Raw genomic sequence first — 16,581 nt, 5'->3', positions numbered from 1 at the left:
ACTAAGTCTCTTTAACAGAATCTTCTTTTGACACATCTATGCTGAATAGAATTTTTAAGCACACAATCAAGCAGGTTTGGCTTACCCCCTCCTCTCTCCCAGGTTCCACTCCCACTCCAAACCGAAATTAAAGATCTATAACACTCCAAACAGTCCTCCTCCCAGCTTTTAAACATATACATTGCATCTGCTTCCTCCCACAGCCACACACGCCTTAGCCTTTTGGAAGCTCACCAGTTTTCCACACGTTTTTAAAGACAACTGATGACGATTCCAAGATTGCTTTAAACAGCCTTTAACTACCAAGAGTAAGCTTAGTTCCAAATAGAGCTACTCAAACATCAAACTTTGTGCCATTTCTACTTTGAATTCTTGCTGCATTTTTCACTGTGAGATGTGTAGAAAGAATATCAGAAGGCCATTTAACTGAAGAGGAAAAATCTAAAACTGCACAGGAAAAATCTCTGCTGAAAACACTTACTTGCTGACGCATCCCAAAATTTAATTGATCCATCAGCATGCCTATGAAATATAAAAAAAAATGAGATAATGAAAAGATTAGTTGGAGTGTTTGACCTCTATGGAAAAGTACACTGTTAACATTCTATTGTTATTAGTCTGTTTAGTGACACTTTATTTTCACAATCTGTTAAAAGCTGATATTTTACCAACATGTGCTCCAATTACTTTGGACAGAAGAGACTAGAAAAACATTTGAAAAGAAATTTCCTGATGATCCCACTGTAACATATTCATTTACCATTTTAAATATTGAGGCATACCTTACCATGCACTGCTTTTTGAAAGATGCCCTATATTAGGAGCAACACTTGTAAAGAAGATGCCTAAATATACAGTATCCCACTGTTAATGAGTCACCTAACTTGTTTATTTAGCCTTGAGTTTGAGAATCAGATGACTATATTTTTTCATGACTGTCTCAAAGTCTTTGCAATGTGTAGTACAAGGTGACAGTAATCCTGATTAGGGCTAACGAGCTGTTCTAAAACCACTTTAGTAGTCCTCTCACTTTCAGTGACACACTGCACAGTTATAAATTGAATTTCACTTATGTTCCTTACAGTAAGGAACTGTCTAGTCCTAGTAAGGAACTGTCCTTACAGTAGTAAGGAACTACAGAAAGATCAGTCTCAAAATGATCAGATTTAAGTATTTGCTTGTCCTTTTGGAGATAAAAAATTGGCTTCTCTTTGAGAACTGAGCTCAATAACTACTTAATGGACCTACCATGCTTTAAAACAGTACTCAGCTATTTTCCAAAAATCAAATACTAAAAGGTAATTTTGATCCAAGATGCCCTGCAATCACAATAAATAAACAAAATAATAATAATAACAACAATAATAATAATAATAGTGTTGCCTGTGAAACACCTGCTATCAATCTCTTATTACCTTCCCTTCCACATTCTGCTTTACTTTCTCAGTAACATGTCAATGAGATTATGCCAAGGAAATGTCTGGTGATCATAGTTTCATGAATCTCTCAAACCACGCATACAAAACAATATTTTACAAGAGAAACAAAACATTCCCACCTCTACTTAATGAGCTAAGAAAGTTATTAGTAGACTATGGTGTCACTTACCCTGTAATAATGATCTCTGAATAGCTCTGAGTGATCACACCCCAGTTGCCTCCACTGATAGGCCATTCCTAGAAGATTAACAAATACACTGAGGAAGAAAATATCATACAGTGCAAAGTTAAGGCAAATTACTGCAGATCCTCCCCAGACATTAGCCACACATATCCTCCCCTGCTATTAGTCACTGTCAAAGGCAGGCTGAGTCAGGTGTAGCTTTGGTCTTAGTATGGCCACTCCTGTTATTCAGAGCTTCTGGTTGTCAGTATTTTCAAATAAAAACGTGTAGTAGATGTTGTACCTTCTTGCTGTAACCTTGACGCTTCTGTCGAGCACCAACTGAATAGAGTGCAGGTATGAGATCCACAGGACAATCAGCAAAATATTCGCAACAGGTAACCGGAGACTCATGTATAGTCAAAGGATAGGGATTCTCAAAGATAGGATACCTTTAAAAGAAGAAAGAGGCTAACTGTTAATCTAGGGAAAACCTTTTTTTAAAGTGCAGAACACAAGTAAAATGCTAAGGACTAAGCTGGCATTCTTTTTGTACAGAGAAAAATACATGCATATCAAATTAGATCATGAACAAATACACTAGACAGCTTTACTGCTCATCCAGTACACTATAAAGATAGCGTAGTTCTCCAGGTAGAATCTAAAGTTTGTACAGTTTTTAGAGTTTTTCTAAAACATTACTATTCCCTGTCATTTTATATTTTCAAAAGTTTACTAATTTAGTGGCCTGTGGAAAAAATTAAGCTGCCAAGTCTCAGTTGTGGCAACATGGAACTACAAATTTATTTCTAACTCTTCAGTCTATTCTTCTAGCATAGAAGAAGGAAGACTCCCATCTCACTTGGTATTAGCACATTGTACTAAAACAGAAAGTTGTCCAGCATTTTGCATGGACAAATTTTGTTTAATCCACTTGCAACTCCAAGATCACTTTCTGAAAATTACAAATAGGAACACTCAATTACCAATTAGAAGAACATACACACCACTACCTCCATCTGAAAAGTGACAGAGGCTTAATGAGGAAAAAGGCCAATCATACTAACAGAGGTAAATGTATCTGTGTTCAAAGAACATTTATCTCCAGAGAAAAGCATGCTATACATTGTTTTCCCTTTTTTATCTCCCCTTTTCTGGTGGAGGTGAAAAGACACAGCTTCTCAACCCATCTCAAGGAAAAATTAACAACAACAGATGAAAACATCCTGTGCATCAGGAACTTTATACAGGGCTATATGGAAAGCTACAAATATATTTTAAAAATTACACTCAGAAGAGGCTTAACTTTAACTGAGAGAACACTAGGTAAAAGGAAGCCTGTAGATTCTTTTGGTATTAATTTTATTTCTTTTTCAGGTGTCAAAAACCTAATAGTTTTCAAGTAAATCATAACAAAGACCATTGTAAAAACATAAACTGCTGAAGATCTCTTAGCATGAAATAGAATAAGCTTTAACATTACTTCAAATTTCAGGCACTTCAAACTAAATATGAATGTTGACACTTCACGCTATTGGTATATCAGAATCAAGTTTTGGATACAGCATATGGCCATGTAACATTTGGAAAACCTAAATGAAATCGCTAAATAGCTGCAGAGATATCAGGACAAAACTTGATCTTACAAATTCCATAGAGTTTTCATTATCTAAGGTGTCACCATTGACTTTGAGGACAAATATTCACAGGATTTTGTTTTGCCTTAGAAGGATGTTCTTCACAAGAATTTTTCTCCATTGATCATTGGAGATTTTTAATCAGGAACAGTACCAAGGTCTTACCTAGCTCCTCTGCTCCTGATCCCTTAACAGTTAGTAGTTATTGTCCACACAAATTTCAATACCCTTCATAAAAATATTTTGTAGTGTTTAGAATTTTTAATCACCGCTAATAATAGTGTATGGACTACTCCATGGACAAAGCAATAAGAGACTCATGATGTTTTAGGCAGGTATTATTTGTGAATACTGCAGTAGCATACTCCTTTTAAGCAATTTCTTACCCCAGATGTAAACCAGAGAGTAGATGTTATCATGCAAATTTTATATATATGATATTATTGCATCAGTATGGAGTTATTTTAAGCAATACAGGTAGCAATTTATTTGGCAATAAGATCAGCAAATGTTTAAGTGACGACAACAGCCAAAATTACTTGGGTTATCTGATCAGTTCTCCCTGCTGCCTTCCTCAAAACTGCAAGATCCCCAAAACTTCAAATTTCTTCAAACTCCTGATGTATTAGGTTAGACTAAAAAGCTATAAAGCAGAACAGTAGGCTGATCACTGGAGCCAATGATTAAAAATAAAATATTAAAATTAAAAGATTAAGAAGATTCTTACCCATTTTGTGCAAGGTCAATCAGTACTAAGTCTTTTTCTAGGAGAACAACTACAGCATATGGTTCCTGAAAGTCTGAAAACAACAACAAAAGGTTACCTATTGGTAAATGGAGCCCATGCAAGCACAGCCTCAAGAAAGGAATCAGTGCTTGCACTCTGGCAGCTGAGATTACAAAGTCACTTAGATTACTATAGTTTTTGAAGATATTTTATACACGCAGACTTCTCAATCATCAAGTTAAATTTGGAAAACTCATGTTCTTTTATTCAATATTCTCAACAGCTCAAATAACAGAAAAAGGAGCATGCAGAGTAAATTCTATAAGCAGTTTATATGAGTGAAAGAGCCAACTTCTGAGTAACATCCTCCCACCCCTGAACTACTTTTGCTTATATTCAGTGGAGTTTAAGTTTTACTTGCTCACAAAAGACAGCTGACTTGATAGTAAAATAAGAAACTTGAAAAAGTTTTCAAAGTTTAAATTGCCCTCTTTCAGCCAGATCTCAAATTTCAAGCTAAGTAGTTTAATATACTCTGATGGTAGCTGACAGCTAAAACCATTGGAATCACCAGCAATATAATACTATTCATCTGAAATAACTACCTAAACTATGGTAAGAAATCCTCTGCTGTAAAAGAGAGATTATAGGTTAGTTTGAAATCCATCTAAATATGGGAATAATAAAGCCACTAAAAGTTTAAAATAATACAAAAATGCTCCTCATTGTTTAGCACTGACTGCAGAGGCCTTATGTGCCCAAATATGCAGAGATGCACACATCTGCTCCAGTAACTACAGCTTAAGGTTGTAATGCTTTTGGTCTGCACATGCTTTTGGGATTAAAAAGAAAAAAACATGCTATGAGTAACTGGCTTTTTTCTAGACACAAAATTGGCTTTATAATGAACTATTCTATTCATGTTTTGGCAAGTAAAACACATTTCAGACAATAGGAATAACAGATGTTTCTGCTGCAGTCTGATCCCCAGAGATAAAACAGAAAGACAATAGTAAAGAATATTCTGATGGGATAAAACTCCAACGATAAGAAGTCAAGGTACAGAGAAAAATCTTTACAGAACCTACCATTAGGATATGGAGTTTCACACAGGGTTAGAAAATCAACAATAGAATAATCCATTTCTAGCACAGCAGTACTTTTCCCATGCATGACTGTTAAACAGGGTCTTCTTCCTACAGTGTCATATGACAAGCCTCCTGAGAGAATGATGAAAGGCTCCCTGGAATAAAGCAGAAGCATTGAGGACCAAGTCAGGATAACACAATAAAAGAGACTGGGCAGGTTTTGCAACCTTATGATAAAATTCAATGAAATATCATTAAGCAGAGATGGAGTAAAAATAATGCAAACCAGCTCTCATGAAATATACAGCTTGGGTATGTATTTCAAATCTTACTCTAACTCTTGTTTAAGTCAGACATCTCCTCCAAACAGTTTGTTGACTTAACCAATCTTTATAACTTCTTGGCAAGATGAGATTTTTTTTTTAAAATTGTACTAATTTAAAGTTGCTTCCTTTCTACTGAGCTGCAGATTCAGATTTGCCAACAGTCCCATTTTTCCATAACATAAAACACCCCAGCAAAATCAGGAAGAAACAGTCCCATTTACTTGCTGTACAGTAATATGACTGTCTTGGAGATGCAACCAACGGCTGGGTAAGCTTTAAAGACATAACATCTGTTAAGTCACTTCACACATTTACTCTAGATGTTTTATCTGTTTTTCGCCACCACCATGCACAAAATTCAAGAAACTACTTGTCATTCTTTATTCTCACTGCAAAATCAAATAGCCAAGTAGAGCAAAGCAGAGATATTTCTTCTAGTCTTGAAAAGAGTTTAGAAGCTTCCCTTGAAACTTTTTTGAAAATCCTTTGCTGAAACATATATTTAAATACATCCAAATATTTCCAATATGCACATAATTTAGGGTTTACTATTTCATTTATTGAAAAACAAGATGAAGTAAATATGTTTATTTTACCAGGTATTTTCTTATTTCCTGATTGTCAAGAATCCCTCATTTTAATACTGCTTATGTTTGAAATAGGACATAATCCTTTTGAGAGAGTAGAGTGACTGTAAGTATGCAGCTTACATAAATGTTACTCATTACTGACTATTGCCTGAAATTTCACATTATATTTCTGAAGGAAAAATAGGCACTTTGCATATCTATCAGTTGCCTCTGATCTACTTTTATGCTCACTTTCAGTAGAAGTTCTACCCTTCATTTGCATCTTCCTTGGAAATAGCTAGTATATAAGTATCTGGAGAAAATTGATACAGAAAAAAACCCCCACCCTGATACATTGTAAAAAGAGAGAAAACCTTTCTTTTTTTTTTTTTTTTTTTAAATCCTTTCCTATAATACTATCTTTTTCATACTGTCTAAATGGCTTTCCATAGTTGGCATTTGAAACACAAAGTGAGACTAGATATGTCAGAATTCTTGAAAACTGTATATTAAGGTTTGGTTTATGCTGCAGTTTATGAGTTTAAGACTTGGCTGAGATCTACTTTGTGTTTGTAGCACTGAAGGCAAAGCAGATGAGATAAGCCTTCAGCTTCTACAAGTATTTCACAATCTGCTTGATCTTCCAGAAGACCTATGACCCAAGATTTGATAGGATCAAGGAGCACTGCTGGCTGAGGAAGAGACCTCTAAGGAACGGCCATAAATCAGACCATGGGTCCATCAAGTTCAATATCCTGCCTCCAACAGCAGCCCAGAGTGTATCTCTAAAAGAGGATTAAGTTTTCTCTGAGTATTCATTTAATCTCAGTTTTTCATATTGAAACTTCACACAATTTTTTATGGTCAGGTCCTTGAAGAAATTTCAAGAAAATTATACACTTGAACTTAGTCTGGTATTTTTCAGGATGTCAGTGAATAGAAAAATACTGGTGAGGTCTCATTGTGTTGGAATGATTTACTGCAGTATTTTTTTTGTCCATAGAAATCATTAGGTTTTTGAAACAATAATGCTGCCAGCACAATTTGTAGCAATTATCATATTTGCAGACTCACTGGGATCAACTGACATTAACAAAGTAACAAATTTCAATTTTTAATTTTCATACATCACAGTGACAGCTTCTCCAGGTTTTATTTCTCAAGGTAATCAAACTGCTTTGGGCAGGCTTGCCAGAGACAGTATCCTTTAGATGCAAGGAATGGAAGAGCTAAGAATAGAGCACACTGATCTGTCACACAGATTTTTCACAAATGACTCAAAGATTAAACCTGACTTGAGTCTGCCAGAAAGACCACTAAAAGTTTGTGTATGAATTCTTCGTATTTTCATGAAACCATGGATTTACCACAAACTGTGCATTTTCTAATTAAAGTGTTGCCCTTCAGCTGTGATACATATTAAAAGGTTAGTGCACGTCAATTAGTAATACATAGTTTAAAATAAAAATGTAGAAGATTTGTACTTTGTATAATAGATGAGACATATTCAGCTTAGGGAATTACATTTTACCTACCAGAAACAATGGAAGACATTTTTAAAAACTCAGGATTCAGATCTTTTAGAATTGCTTTATAGCACTTTTTAATAGCAATTTATAGCAGCTGCTCAGGCAGAGATTCTTTGAAACAGTTCAGCTTCAACAGGTTTGCAAGTAACCCCCTTACATGAATTTTCTCATCAGTGAAATATGTAAAATCACTTGGAGAATACTATAAGAAATTGACTGTAAAAGGGGGCAACAGGTCATTGACAAAAAATTTCAGAAAACACAGGATTAGGTCTTGCAATGTATGAATACATAGTACAATTGAGAGCTGAGTGGCTCACAACCCAGGAGGGTGTCTCTGTTCAATTTTAGAAGTAAACTATAAAATGTGAGCCAGCTTCTGACAATCCAGATGTGAGAGAGAACGGTACACAGAGAAATCAGGCCATTGGTACCATCTGGCTTACTTTTCCAACCCTGAATAAACCTATAGAGAAGTTAATCCTAGTATGAAGATGGAAGAGACTTCAAGAGTTAGTTTACCTTAATACTTGAAGCCCTGAAGTAGTAGTGAAGATAAAACTATGAATTTATTTTGGGCAGTGTGGTTTTCAACTAATAAGCTGACACAAAAAAATAGCAGTATTCAAACTAAATGAACAGATTATCAGTTTTTACTTGGTGGGAGGCCCCATCACTAATGTAACTTCAGGATCCCCATTACACACAATCATCTCACTAGAGATGACTCAGCCAGTCAATGAGAGCTGCATCAGCTACCAAGACAAAATACTTCTGAATTACGTTTTACATGGAGACTTTGGAGCTCTAATTTCTATTAGACACCGGCAATTTTACCATAATGCTAATATCAACCAGAGTAAATACAGGGCTCTGAGCCTGCACACGTGGAAAGTGGTGTCAGGAAGGACTGAATCTGGAGGGGAAGGGAATTGCACAAGGAAGCTTGAGAGTGCCTCTAGAAGAAAAAGTACATATAATAGCAATATGGGAAGCAGAAAGCTCCAAAGGTAAGCTACCATTGAAATTCAGTGCTTCTGAAAAGGATAAAGTATTTTAGATGAAGAGTGGCTGCAGTACAGTGACATTATGCTCTGAGATTGCAAAATGATGTCACTTTGCACAAGGAATATACAAAGAATGTACCTTTTATCACCCCTTATTCATCAATAGCAACCTTTCTCCCAGAAATAAAGCTACAGGCATGCTCTTGTTGTAGAGTAAGTTACTTTGGCTCTGGACACTTCACTTTTTGCACTATGCAAAAACTTAAAAACCAAACTGACCAAACAAAAAGCAACAGAAAACCCCACAAAGTTAGCAAGTAAATAAGTAGCCAATAAAGCCCAGGAAAAGCCTCATGTCCTTCTTTTGTCCTGATCCCAGTTTTACAATATGAAAAACGAAATGCAGGAAAAAAAAAGTGAGAATGAATTAAAAAGAGCTGCAACAGTAAAAAGAATAGTGCCTGTGGCCCTTAATATAGGGTACCATAGATTATTGTCCTTCCTTTTGTGTGGTTCTGAACCTCTTTTCCCAAAACCAGCTTACTAGAATTAGAAGGAGTAAAAAACCTACTTCAGATCATATCAATGAAATGTTTTCCACTGGAGGAAATACTGAAACAGACATAGATCTTTGAGCACTCTGGATAGGTAAGGGAAAAACAAAAAAGGGTTGATAGAAAGATGTTCAAAATAGAGCATGGAAATAGTGAACATTTTTTCCTAATAAAGATTTGAAATATAACTTAAATAAGTAATAAATAGCATCTCTTAAATGTAAGCTTTTTTGCTTTGTTCTGATTCCTTCTGGGTTTTTTATAATTTGTTTTTTAAGAACAGCTATCATGAACTGCCATAGAAAAAAGTTTATTTGACATGTTTCTTACATTGTTTCAGTAGCCTGAAAAATTTTGTCCTGTCCAGAAACGATTCTCCTCTGTGCTACAGAAATTAAACCATTAATAAGAAATGACAGCACTTCAGATAAAAGTTAAAATTTTGCTCATATTAAACAACTCCAAATGATAAATAGAAAATCCATCAAAAATTTAGGTATTGAAAGGTAGTTCTGTCTTGCCTTAAAATTCTTGTAAGATTACAAGAGAAACTGAAAATTGAGTACAAACGGAAGTACACATAGCAGTAAATGAAAGCAGATTTCCAGTGCACTGCTCCTCTACCACAGTGCAGATTAGTGCAATTTTCCTTGTTGCAGGTTTTTTTTTCCCCCTCTCTTACTTAAAGTTCAGGAAGGGTTATCAATAATTCTAGATTTAATAGTACATTGAAGAGAGAAAACAATTCTACAAAATTGTAGATTTAATAGTACACTGAAAATAAAAAAAGAAGATAGAGAGAAGAATAAATTGAAATGTATCAAAACATTCCGTTTGGATAAACACCAGAAACTGAGAGGCACAACAGAAAAAAAAAAAAAAAAAAAAGCCAAACCAGGAAAAAGTAGTTTTTTGTAGAGTTATTACAAATTATACTAGAATAAACTCCTCCTTATACCATGTGAAAAGTCAAGTAGTTTTCACATTGTAATACTATGTCACAGAACAAGCTCCAAAGTAATTGTCTCTTTCAGAATGACTATTCAGAATAAAAGAAGGCTTTTGATTGCAGAAATTGTAACTTGCCGAAGCTGAGATTTTTTATTATCTCTCTTTAAATCAGATTTTGATATTTCAGCTGAGAAAGGAGTACGCAGACAGATGTAGACTTTTGCAAGTAAAATACACTTTCCAGATGATGATAGATTTTTATAAAACTGGGAGCCGGCCACAGTTTTAAGTTTCTATTTACCTCATTTTTAGCAGAAAATAATAATACCTAAAGCCAGTGATATTATGAGTATAGAAATACAATACTGCATTGTATCATTTAATAAACCATCTTCTACAGATTTGAATGCCTGAAAAGCAAATATAAATGGTACACAAACCCCCCAAATATAAAAGAAAACAAAGAAAGAAAAAAAAAATCCACTTTTGCAAATAGCTGAACAGATTTCCATGAATATTTTATCTTAATATTGCACTTTTTACTCAAACACTTTGGAACCACCAATAAAAGAAATTCCACACAGTTCAGGAAATCCTAGCTGCAGTCTGGGTAACAAAACACGCTACTTTATAGATCCTATAATTGCATCTGAGCCTCTTGTTGCAATTACTGCTTTGTTACATTCTCAATATGCATAATTGGGCATATTTCACGGCATAGAAAAACGTCATGTACTAGAAAAACTTCTGTTAATAACATTTTAGGTGGAGGAACATGCATTCAAAATTAAGAATATTCAATTTGGGATACTATTTGTCAAAGTTCAATTTATCATGTCAGTGTTTTGGTGTCTTCTTTGCTTCATCAGCCTTTTTTTCTCCAGAACTCTCAAAAAATGAAGCAAAAATGCATACAAGTTTTAGTAGCATGAAAGAAGAGTGTAGATAATGAATTAGCAGCATTGTTAGTTTGTATACAGTAATTCATTCACACAAATTCCTGTATTTTATTCATCAATATCTGATTTACTAAAACTAAAACAAAGCTGTACCATCAGAATATGCACCCCAACAACAGGGAAACAAAGTCCATTCCCAGAGTGTTGCACTGTTACATATGCTCATTTTGCATACAAAACAATTCTTACCCAGCTCTAGTTGTTTTATATTCCACCTTAAGGATAGGTTTGCAGGGTTCTGGCTTCTTTCCATCCTTCAGCTGCTTTCCTAAAGTAAATTATTTTCCTGCGTTAATCTTGCAGTTCCATAACATTATGGCAAGTAATGAAATTCACTGTGCAGCTTGAGAAGTATAAAATTCACACAACATACATTCAACAACTTTGACAGTAATAGAGTATGCCTTGGAATAATATAATTAAACATTTCTTAAAGCTCTCAACACACCAACTTTGAAGGTTTAGGAAAAACAGCAACTCCAAACCTGACTGCTGTAGAAAATTTGTTTTCAAACATATAATCCTCCCCTAAAGTGCTGTTTTAAGTAGCACTAGGAGATTTAAAATTTATGTTGTGCCTACCCTTTTGCAATTAAAATTGGTCAGCTTACAAATAAAGTGAGGTTTATCCTAAGCATTGTCCTTAAGGGCTAAGACTTCAATTGAGCATGAAAAGCCCACTCTCTCATAACTGTGCAATTATCCTTACTGATACATCCACACACATCCATCCATTTACTTAAGATGGAAGGATGTGTGTGGATGTATCAGTAAGTAAATAAGTAAATAAGTTGCAAAGACATGAAATAGAGACGTGCACATCATGTAAGCCTGGCATTTGTGTACAACTTACTGGAAGAGCAGCAGTATATTTCACAGAAGAACAACATGTAATGATAATTTCCTAGATTAACATTAATACAAGAGCACTCAGAAGTGGGAACATCTTACCAGAGGCTATTCTTGTTCTGTTACAAACCCTCCCAAAAATTTATGTGGTAATCCACACATTTATACATAAAACATGTACTTGCTTATATGTATTTTAAACAATCTATGGGATTCTGATATGAGCAAAAAGCAAGTCCTGCAAAATATGCATTAGTTAACTCTGAGATCAGTGTAATTGTGAAAGACAAGCTTTAAGTTTAGAGAATTAGAGAAAGCTGTACTGATTTGGATTCTTATTCCATAATGATTTTTCTTTTCAAGTGAAATCTATGAGAAACTGGCATGACTGAGAAAGATTTTTACTGCATTGCAAGTACACTTTTAATACTTGTTTTTTGCAAAACACGCTTCTATTAAAAACAAGTTGTCTGTGTTTTAAGAGCTGTCAAGTGCATTGGGTATCCATTTTCACCTTACCATGTGGAGTGATTGTCTGGAATGGCTTGGTAGGAGATTTTACATTCCATATGGTCAAGGTACCATCTGAGTGACTACAAATGAATTGTTTGCCTTCATGATGCCAAGCCACAGAGTGGATAGCCTATGCAAGAGAAAGCAGAACAACATTAGTTGTGTATCTTATTATCATTTTATTCTTATACCTTCCTCAATGACATTAAACAGAAAATGCCAATTAGAAAAATTACTAATTAAATAATACCTATCCTATTATGTCTTAATTTAAGCACATCAAGTTTTCCAAGTTTTTTTTTTTACATAAGAAGCACTTTCAGACACACTTTACCCATCAAAAATACTGTCTTCTCTGTTTAGGGGGAGCCCATCCTCCTCAGCAGAGTACTGAAGTATTCCTCCATGAAGGGTAGCATGAAGACAATAACTGCAAGCACTTATTTAAGCTTTGCTAACCAAAATTTTTCACTATTGGGAAAAACATATTGTCCAGACAAAAAATATGGGATGAGATTATTAAGTTCAAGTATTACATATTGTTTTGAGATGTTTATGTGAATGTGCACAAGAGGCAAGCATTAGGTCAAAACTTCCATAAAACACAAATTGAAGTAATAAGATTTTTTTGAAATTATGATGATGAATGCAAAGTATTACTCTGGACGCTCTAATATTGCAATGGCAGCATTGAGGTGCAGGAAAACACAAGAATCTACTAGTAAATCTTTCCATAAATACAAAATCATCTCTAGATTCCTAAAATTAGGAATGGAATGATTACACCATGCCACATAAAAGCTACAGAAAACAGCTAAATAAATGAAATCTAGCTGCTGCCTTCAGGCAAGAGGAAAGTAAACAATGATGCAAAGAATACAAATAAGGCAAAAATATTGACTAGCAAGAAAGGATTGGTGCCATTTCTGCTTCCAGCACCTCTGTTAGTAAATGGAAACATGATGGAACCATTAAGTGATATCCAAAGTAGTTTTAGTTATAACATGAAAGTATCAGTAAGTAATGAAACCTTAAAGTATTTCTCTACTATCCAGAAGGTGCAAAAGGAACTGTTCACTGCAAGAAGTACAGAACTTTGGTATTACTGAAAAGCTAGATTTTATAATGAAGACATTACTAAGCTAGAAAAGCAGGTGCTGAATAAGTGAAAACTGATGGACTTTACCCTCAGTGGGTACCTTCAGTAGTGATTCTGTCTGTAAGAAGGGCTTACATTCACTCCTGCTCTGCAGGGACCTTGGGATTTCCTCTGTGAGGAAACCTGGGTGTGTGAGCAGCAGAGAAATGTGACCAGCAATGACAACCTAAGCAGCAATTACTGGGTGAAGAGCACATCTCAGGACAGATCCAAGTGAGCTTTGCTCAACCTGATTATACACAGATCAGGTCTTCATATTTCATGAAGTTATACAGAGGGACAAGACAGGTTCCAGCAAACTGAATGGGAGAATCCAGAGCTTAAGTGACAGAGGAAAATGGCTATGCTATATGAGTCTAGAGTCTCCAATAAAAATTTCCCCAATATAAACTAATATAACATCTGGATATATGTAAACTACATATTAAGTTTAGCATTTCTTTGTGAAATTTAATATTGCTCCCTATGTATTGTGGAATCACTACAGATTTTTTTAAGACAGATTTTGTGTACCAGTATGACATTTACGCATGTAGCTCAGAAACAAACCTACATGCCTCACATGATGTCTCCTACTATCAAAGTGAAATACTCTCGCTCATTCTGCCTGTCAAATAAATTTTTATATAGCAAAAACTGGTATTATAAAAGAAATCTTGCATAAATATTGAGTTTTTATTTACCAACATCATACCAAATAAAGCAAAGGGTCAACAATTTTGAGCGTGCAGACTCAGTAAAGAGAACGCTGCATTTAAAAAAGCTCATCACTGACAAAATAAATGTCTACAGCAGGCTTAGCAATACAATATATTCAGTACATTTTAAATAATTTTCCATATGAAGTCTAACCTTGACAACAGTAGGCAGCCCATAGTGTAAATGAAACAGTTTGATCCACATTTATGTAGAAATAGGTCTTAAAAACTATCTCTACAGTAGGAGAGCAAGTTTCACAAAAGGAAGCAAGAAAAATCTGAGAAATGATCACTTCTTTCCTTTCTTGAAAGAGATGTCAAGAGAAGGAAAATGCAACAACTTGTTACTCTTGAAACAGCAATAATGCTTAAGAAGATAAAAAGATCTGAGCACAGAGGAGAAGAATGATTGCTCTCACTTTCTGCAAGGAACATGGAGGTTAAAAAGACAAACCTCTGAAAGAGAACAACAAGCCTTTTGGCTTTATGGCTATTTACTGCCTAGTTTTAGTCTCTTTAGTTTTAGAGTCACTTGTTATATTTAGTAATGCAGCTAAATATTTTTTAAAATATAACTGAAAAATATGCTTTATGTTTTTTTAAATAATCCAACTAACACCTCTGTGGGCTGATAAACTTTTGCATAGAGCAATATCCTTTGCAATCACACAATTCACAAATTCTTGTTAGCCTAAAAAATAAAAATCAACTTCATAAGTAGCTCCAGCACTATCTCAAGGTACACAACAAGCTGGCCTAGTGACAAGAAAGTTATAATGAAAAGAGTGCAATAACCATAAGTAGTACTAGTTAGCTGATAGCACCAGCAAGCATCTCAATCACCAAAACAAAACTGATATCTGAAAAATCATCTCTATACACAAGAGCAAAGAAGTTTTAACATTTTCCAGAGTTAATATTAGTGCTGGAATCTGGAGGAATGCATAAAATAGAAAAATGAAGCAGAATCCACTGAGTCTGCAAAACAAATTTTCTAAGACACTAAAGAGCCACTAGGAGTAGTACATTATTTTACACTAAACTTACTGATGCAGAATAAAACATTATGTTTTAATCTTAATTCTCACCATGATTAAAACTTCCTGTTTTCTTTTTGGTACCATAATGCAGCAGCATGCTTATATCAGCTGGTGCAGATTTAACTGTGTCACAAATAATTTCTGGTCACATGGGACCAGAAAGCAACCCCTTATAACAAGATCATACCCAAGTATCACAGATGATTGTTGTAATATTTAAGGCATTTGTATCCATTATTGGAGTTGTCTGCACAGGTAAACCGAGTCCTGACCTAACTTTCATTCTGAGTCCTTCCATTTATGAACATGAACCAAATTCAGGGAACCTTAATAGAAACTCAAACAGAAAGAACTCCAAGAAAAAGGTAACCAACTTTGTCTAGATAAAACTTTATATTTAATTAATTACCACTGAAGGTTTCTTATTAGAAATATTCCTACTATCCCCTTCATTTACTTCAAATTTAAGGTACCTGTTCTGGACTCTAGGGAAGTTTGTTTCAAAACTTCTAAGACAGTTATGTATTTTCTGGGGAAGTGGGGAATTGAATCTTACTTTTTTGACTAACAACACAATTGATTTTGCTGTCCTACATATGCCTAAACTTTATTAGAAATTGTAGAATCTATCTCTGAGTTTTATGAAGAGACAGGCTGTACTCAAACACAAAATCAATTCACCATCTCTTCCAGAAAGATGATCCCATGTGGAAAAATTACTGCTATGCTGCCTGCAAAGAAGGTGAGTATACCTGATTTTAAGACAGAAACATTTTTGCAGCTACTGCAGCAGTTAACTGAGGGAGACTTAGCAATCACAAATAAACCAAAAAAAGCCTGAGGAACAAAATTAAAAGCATTTATATGCAAGACTCCTACAGAAATACTTTAAGTATATCACTAGCTTTTCAAGAGATTATTGCATACTTAAAAACATTTTGCGAAATTTATTTTCTTCTGCAATAGCTTGTAAATATCCCTGGAAATAACTATTAGTTCTTGGTACTTTTAGGAATTACAAAAATGAATAATTTAAATGCAACCTTGCAATTTAAGAGACAAGTTCATCAATAAAGACCAAAGCTTTTATGGTATTTTTCCACCAGGGGAGTTTAGCTGTTTCAATTCATTAAATACTGATACAAATAATCCCATTATTTTAAATTCATACATATTTTAGCCACATGCATATGATTTTGGAACATTTTGAGACCACTCTTCTCATCTTTATGATTTAACCCCAGGCAGAAACCAGGCACCACAGTGCTGTTCACTCACCAGTGGGATGTGGGGTAGAATAAAAAAAAAGGTACAACTCATGGGTTGAGGTAAGAACAGTATAATAATTCAATAAAAAGAAGTTTTCAGCACAA

The 16,581-nt window shown here is 34.6% G+C and overlaps 1 protein-coding gene across 8 annotated transcripts in view; it reads right to left on the bottom strand.

Annotated features, from left to right (window-relative positions):
- Nucleotides 1–16,581, bottom strand: part of STXBP5 (syntaxin binding protein 5) — a 104,410-nt gene that overhangs the window by 37,332 nt on the left and 50,497 nt on the right. For all 8 annotated transcript variants that reach the window (XM_064708408.1, XM_064708407.1, XM_064708410.1 and 5 more), the window contains exons 9-15: nucleotides 12,318–12,441; nucleotides 11,139–11,217; nucleotides 5,055–5,209; nucleotides 3,967–4,039; nucleotides 1,907–2,054; nucleotides 1,609–1,676; nucleotides 482–522 (exon numbers count right to left, since the gene is read on the bottom strand). In XM_064708408.1, coding sequence (XP_064564478.1) covers nucleotides 482–522; nucleotides 1,609–1,676; nucleotides 1,907–2,054; nucleotides 3,967–4,039; nucleotides 5,055–5,209; nucleotides 11,139–11,217; nucleotides 12,318–12,441 — 688 coding nt within the window. The remainder of the gene's footprint in view (nucleotides 1–481; nucleotides 523–1,608; nucleotides 1,677–1,906; nucleotides 2,055–3,966; nucleotides 4,040–5,054; nucleotides 5,210–11,138; nucleotides 11,218–12,317; nucleotides 12,442–16,581) is intronic.

This window comes from Zonotrichia leucophrys, chromosome 3, assembly GCF_028769735.1.
Source record: "Zonotrichia leucophrys gambelii isolate GWCS_2022_RI chromosome 3, RI_Zleu_2.0, whole genome shotgun sequence".
In the NCBI taxonomy this organism is placed as follows: Eukaryota; Metazoa; Chordata; class Aves; order Passeriformes; family Passerellidae; genus Zonotrichia; species Zonotrichia leucophrys.
The sequence above is the reverse complement of the archived record's forward strand: the minus strand, read 5'-3'. Positions and strand labels throughout refer to the sequence as shown.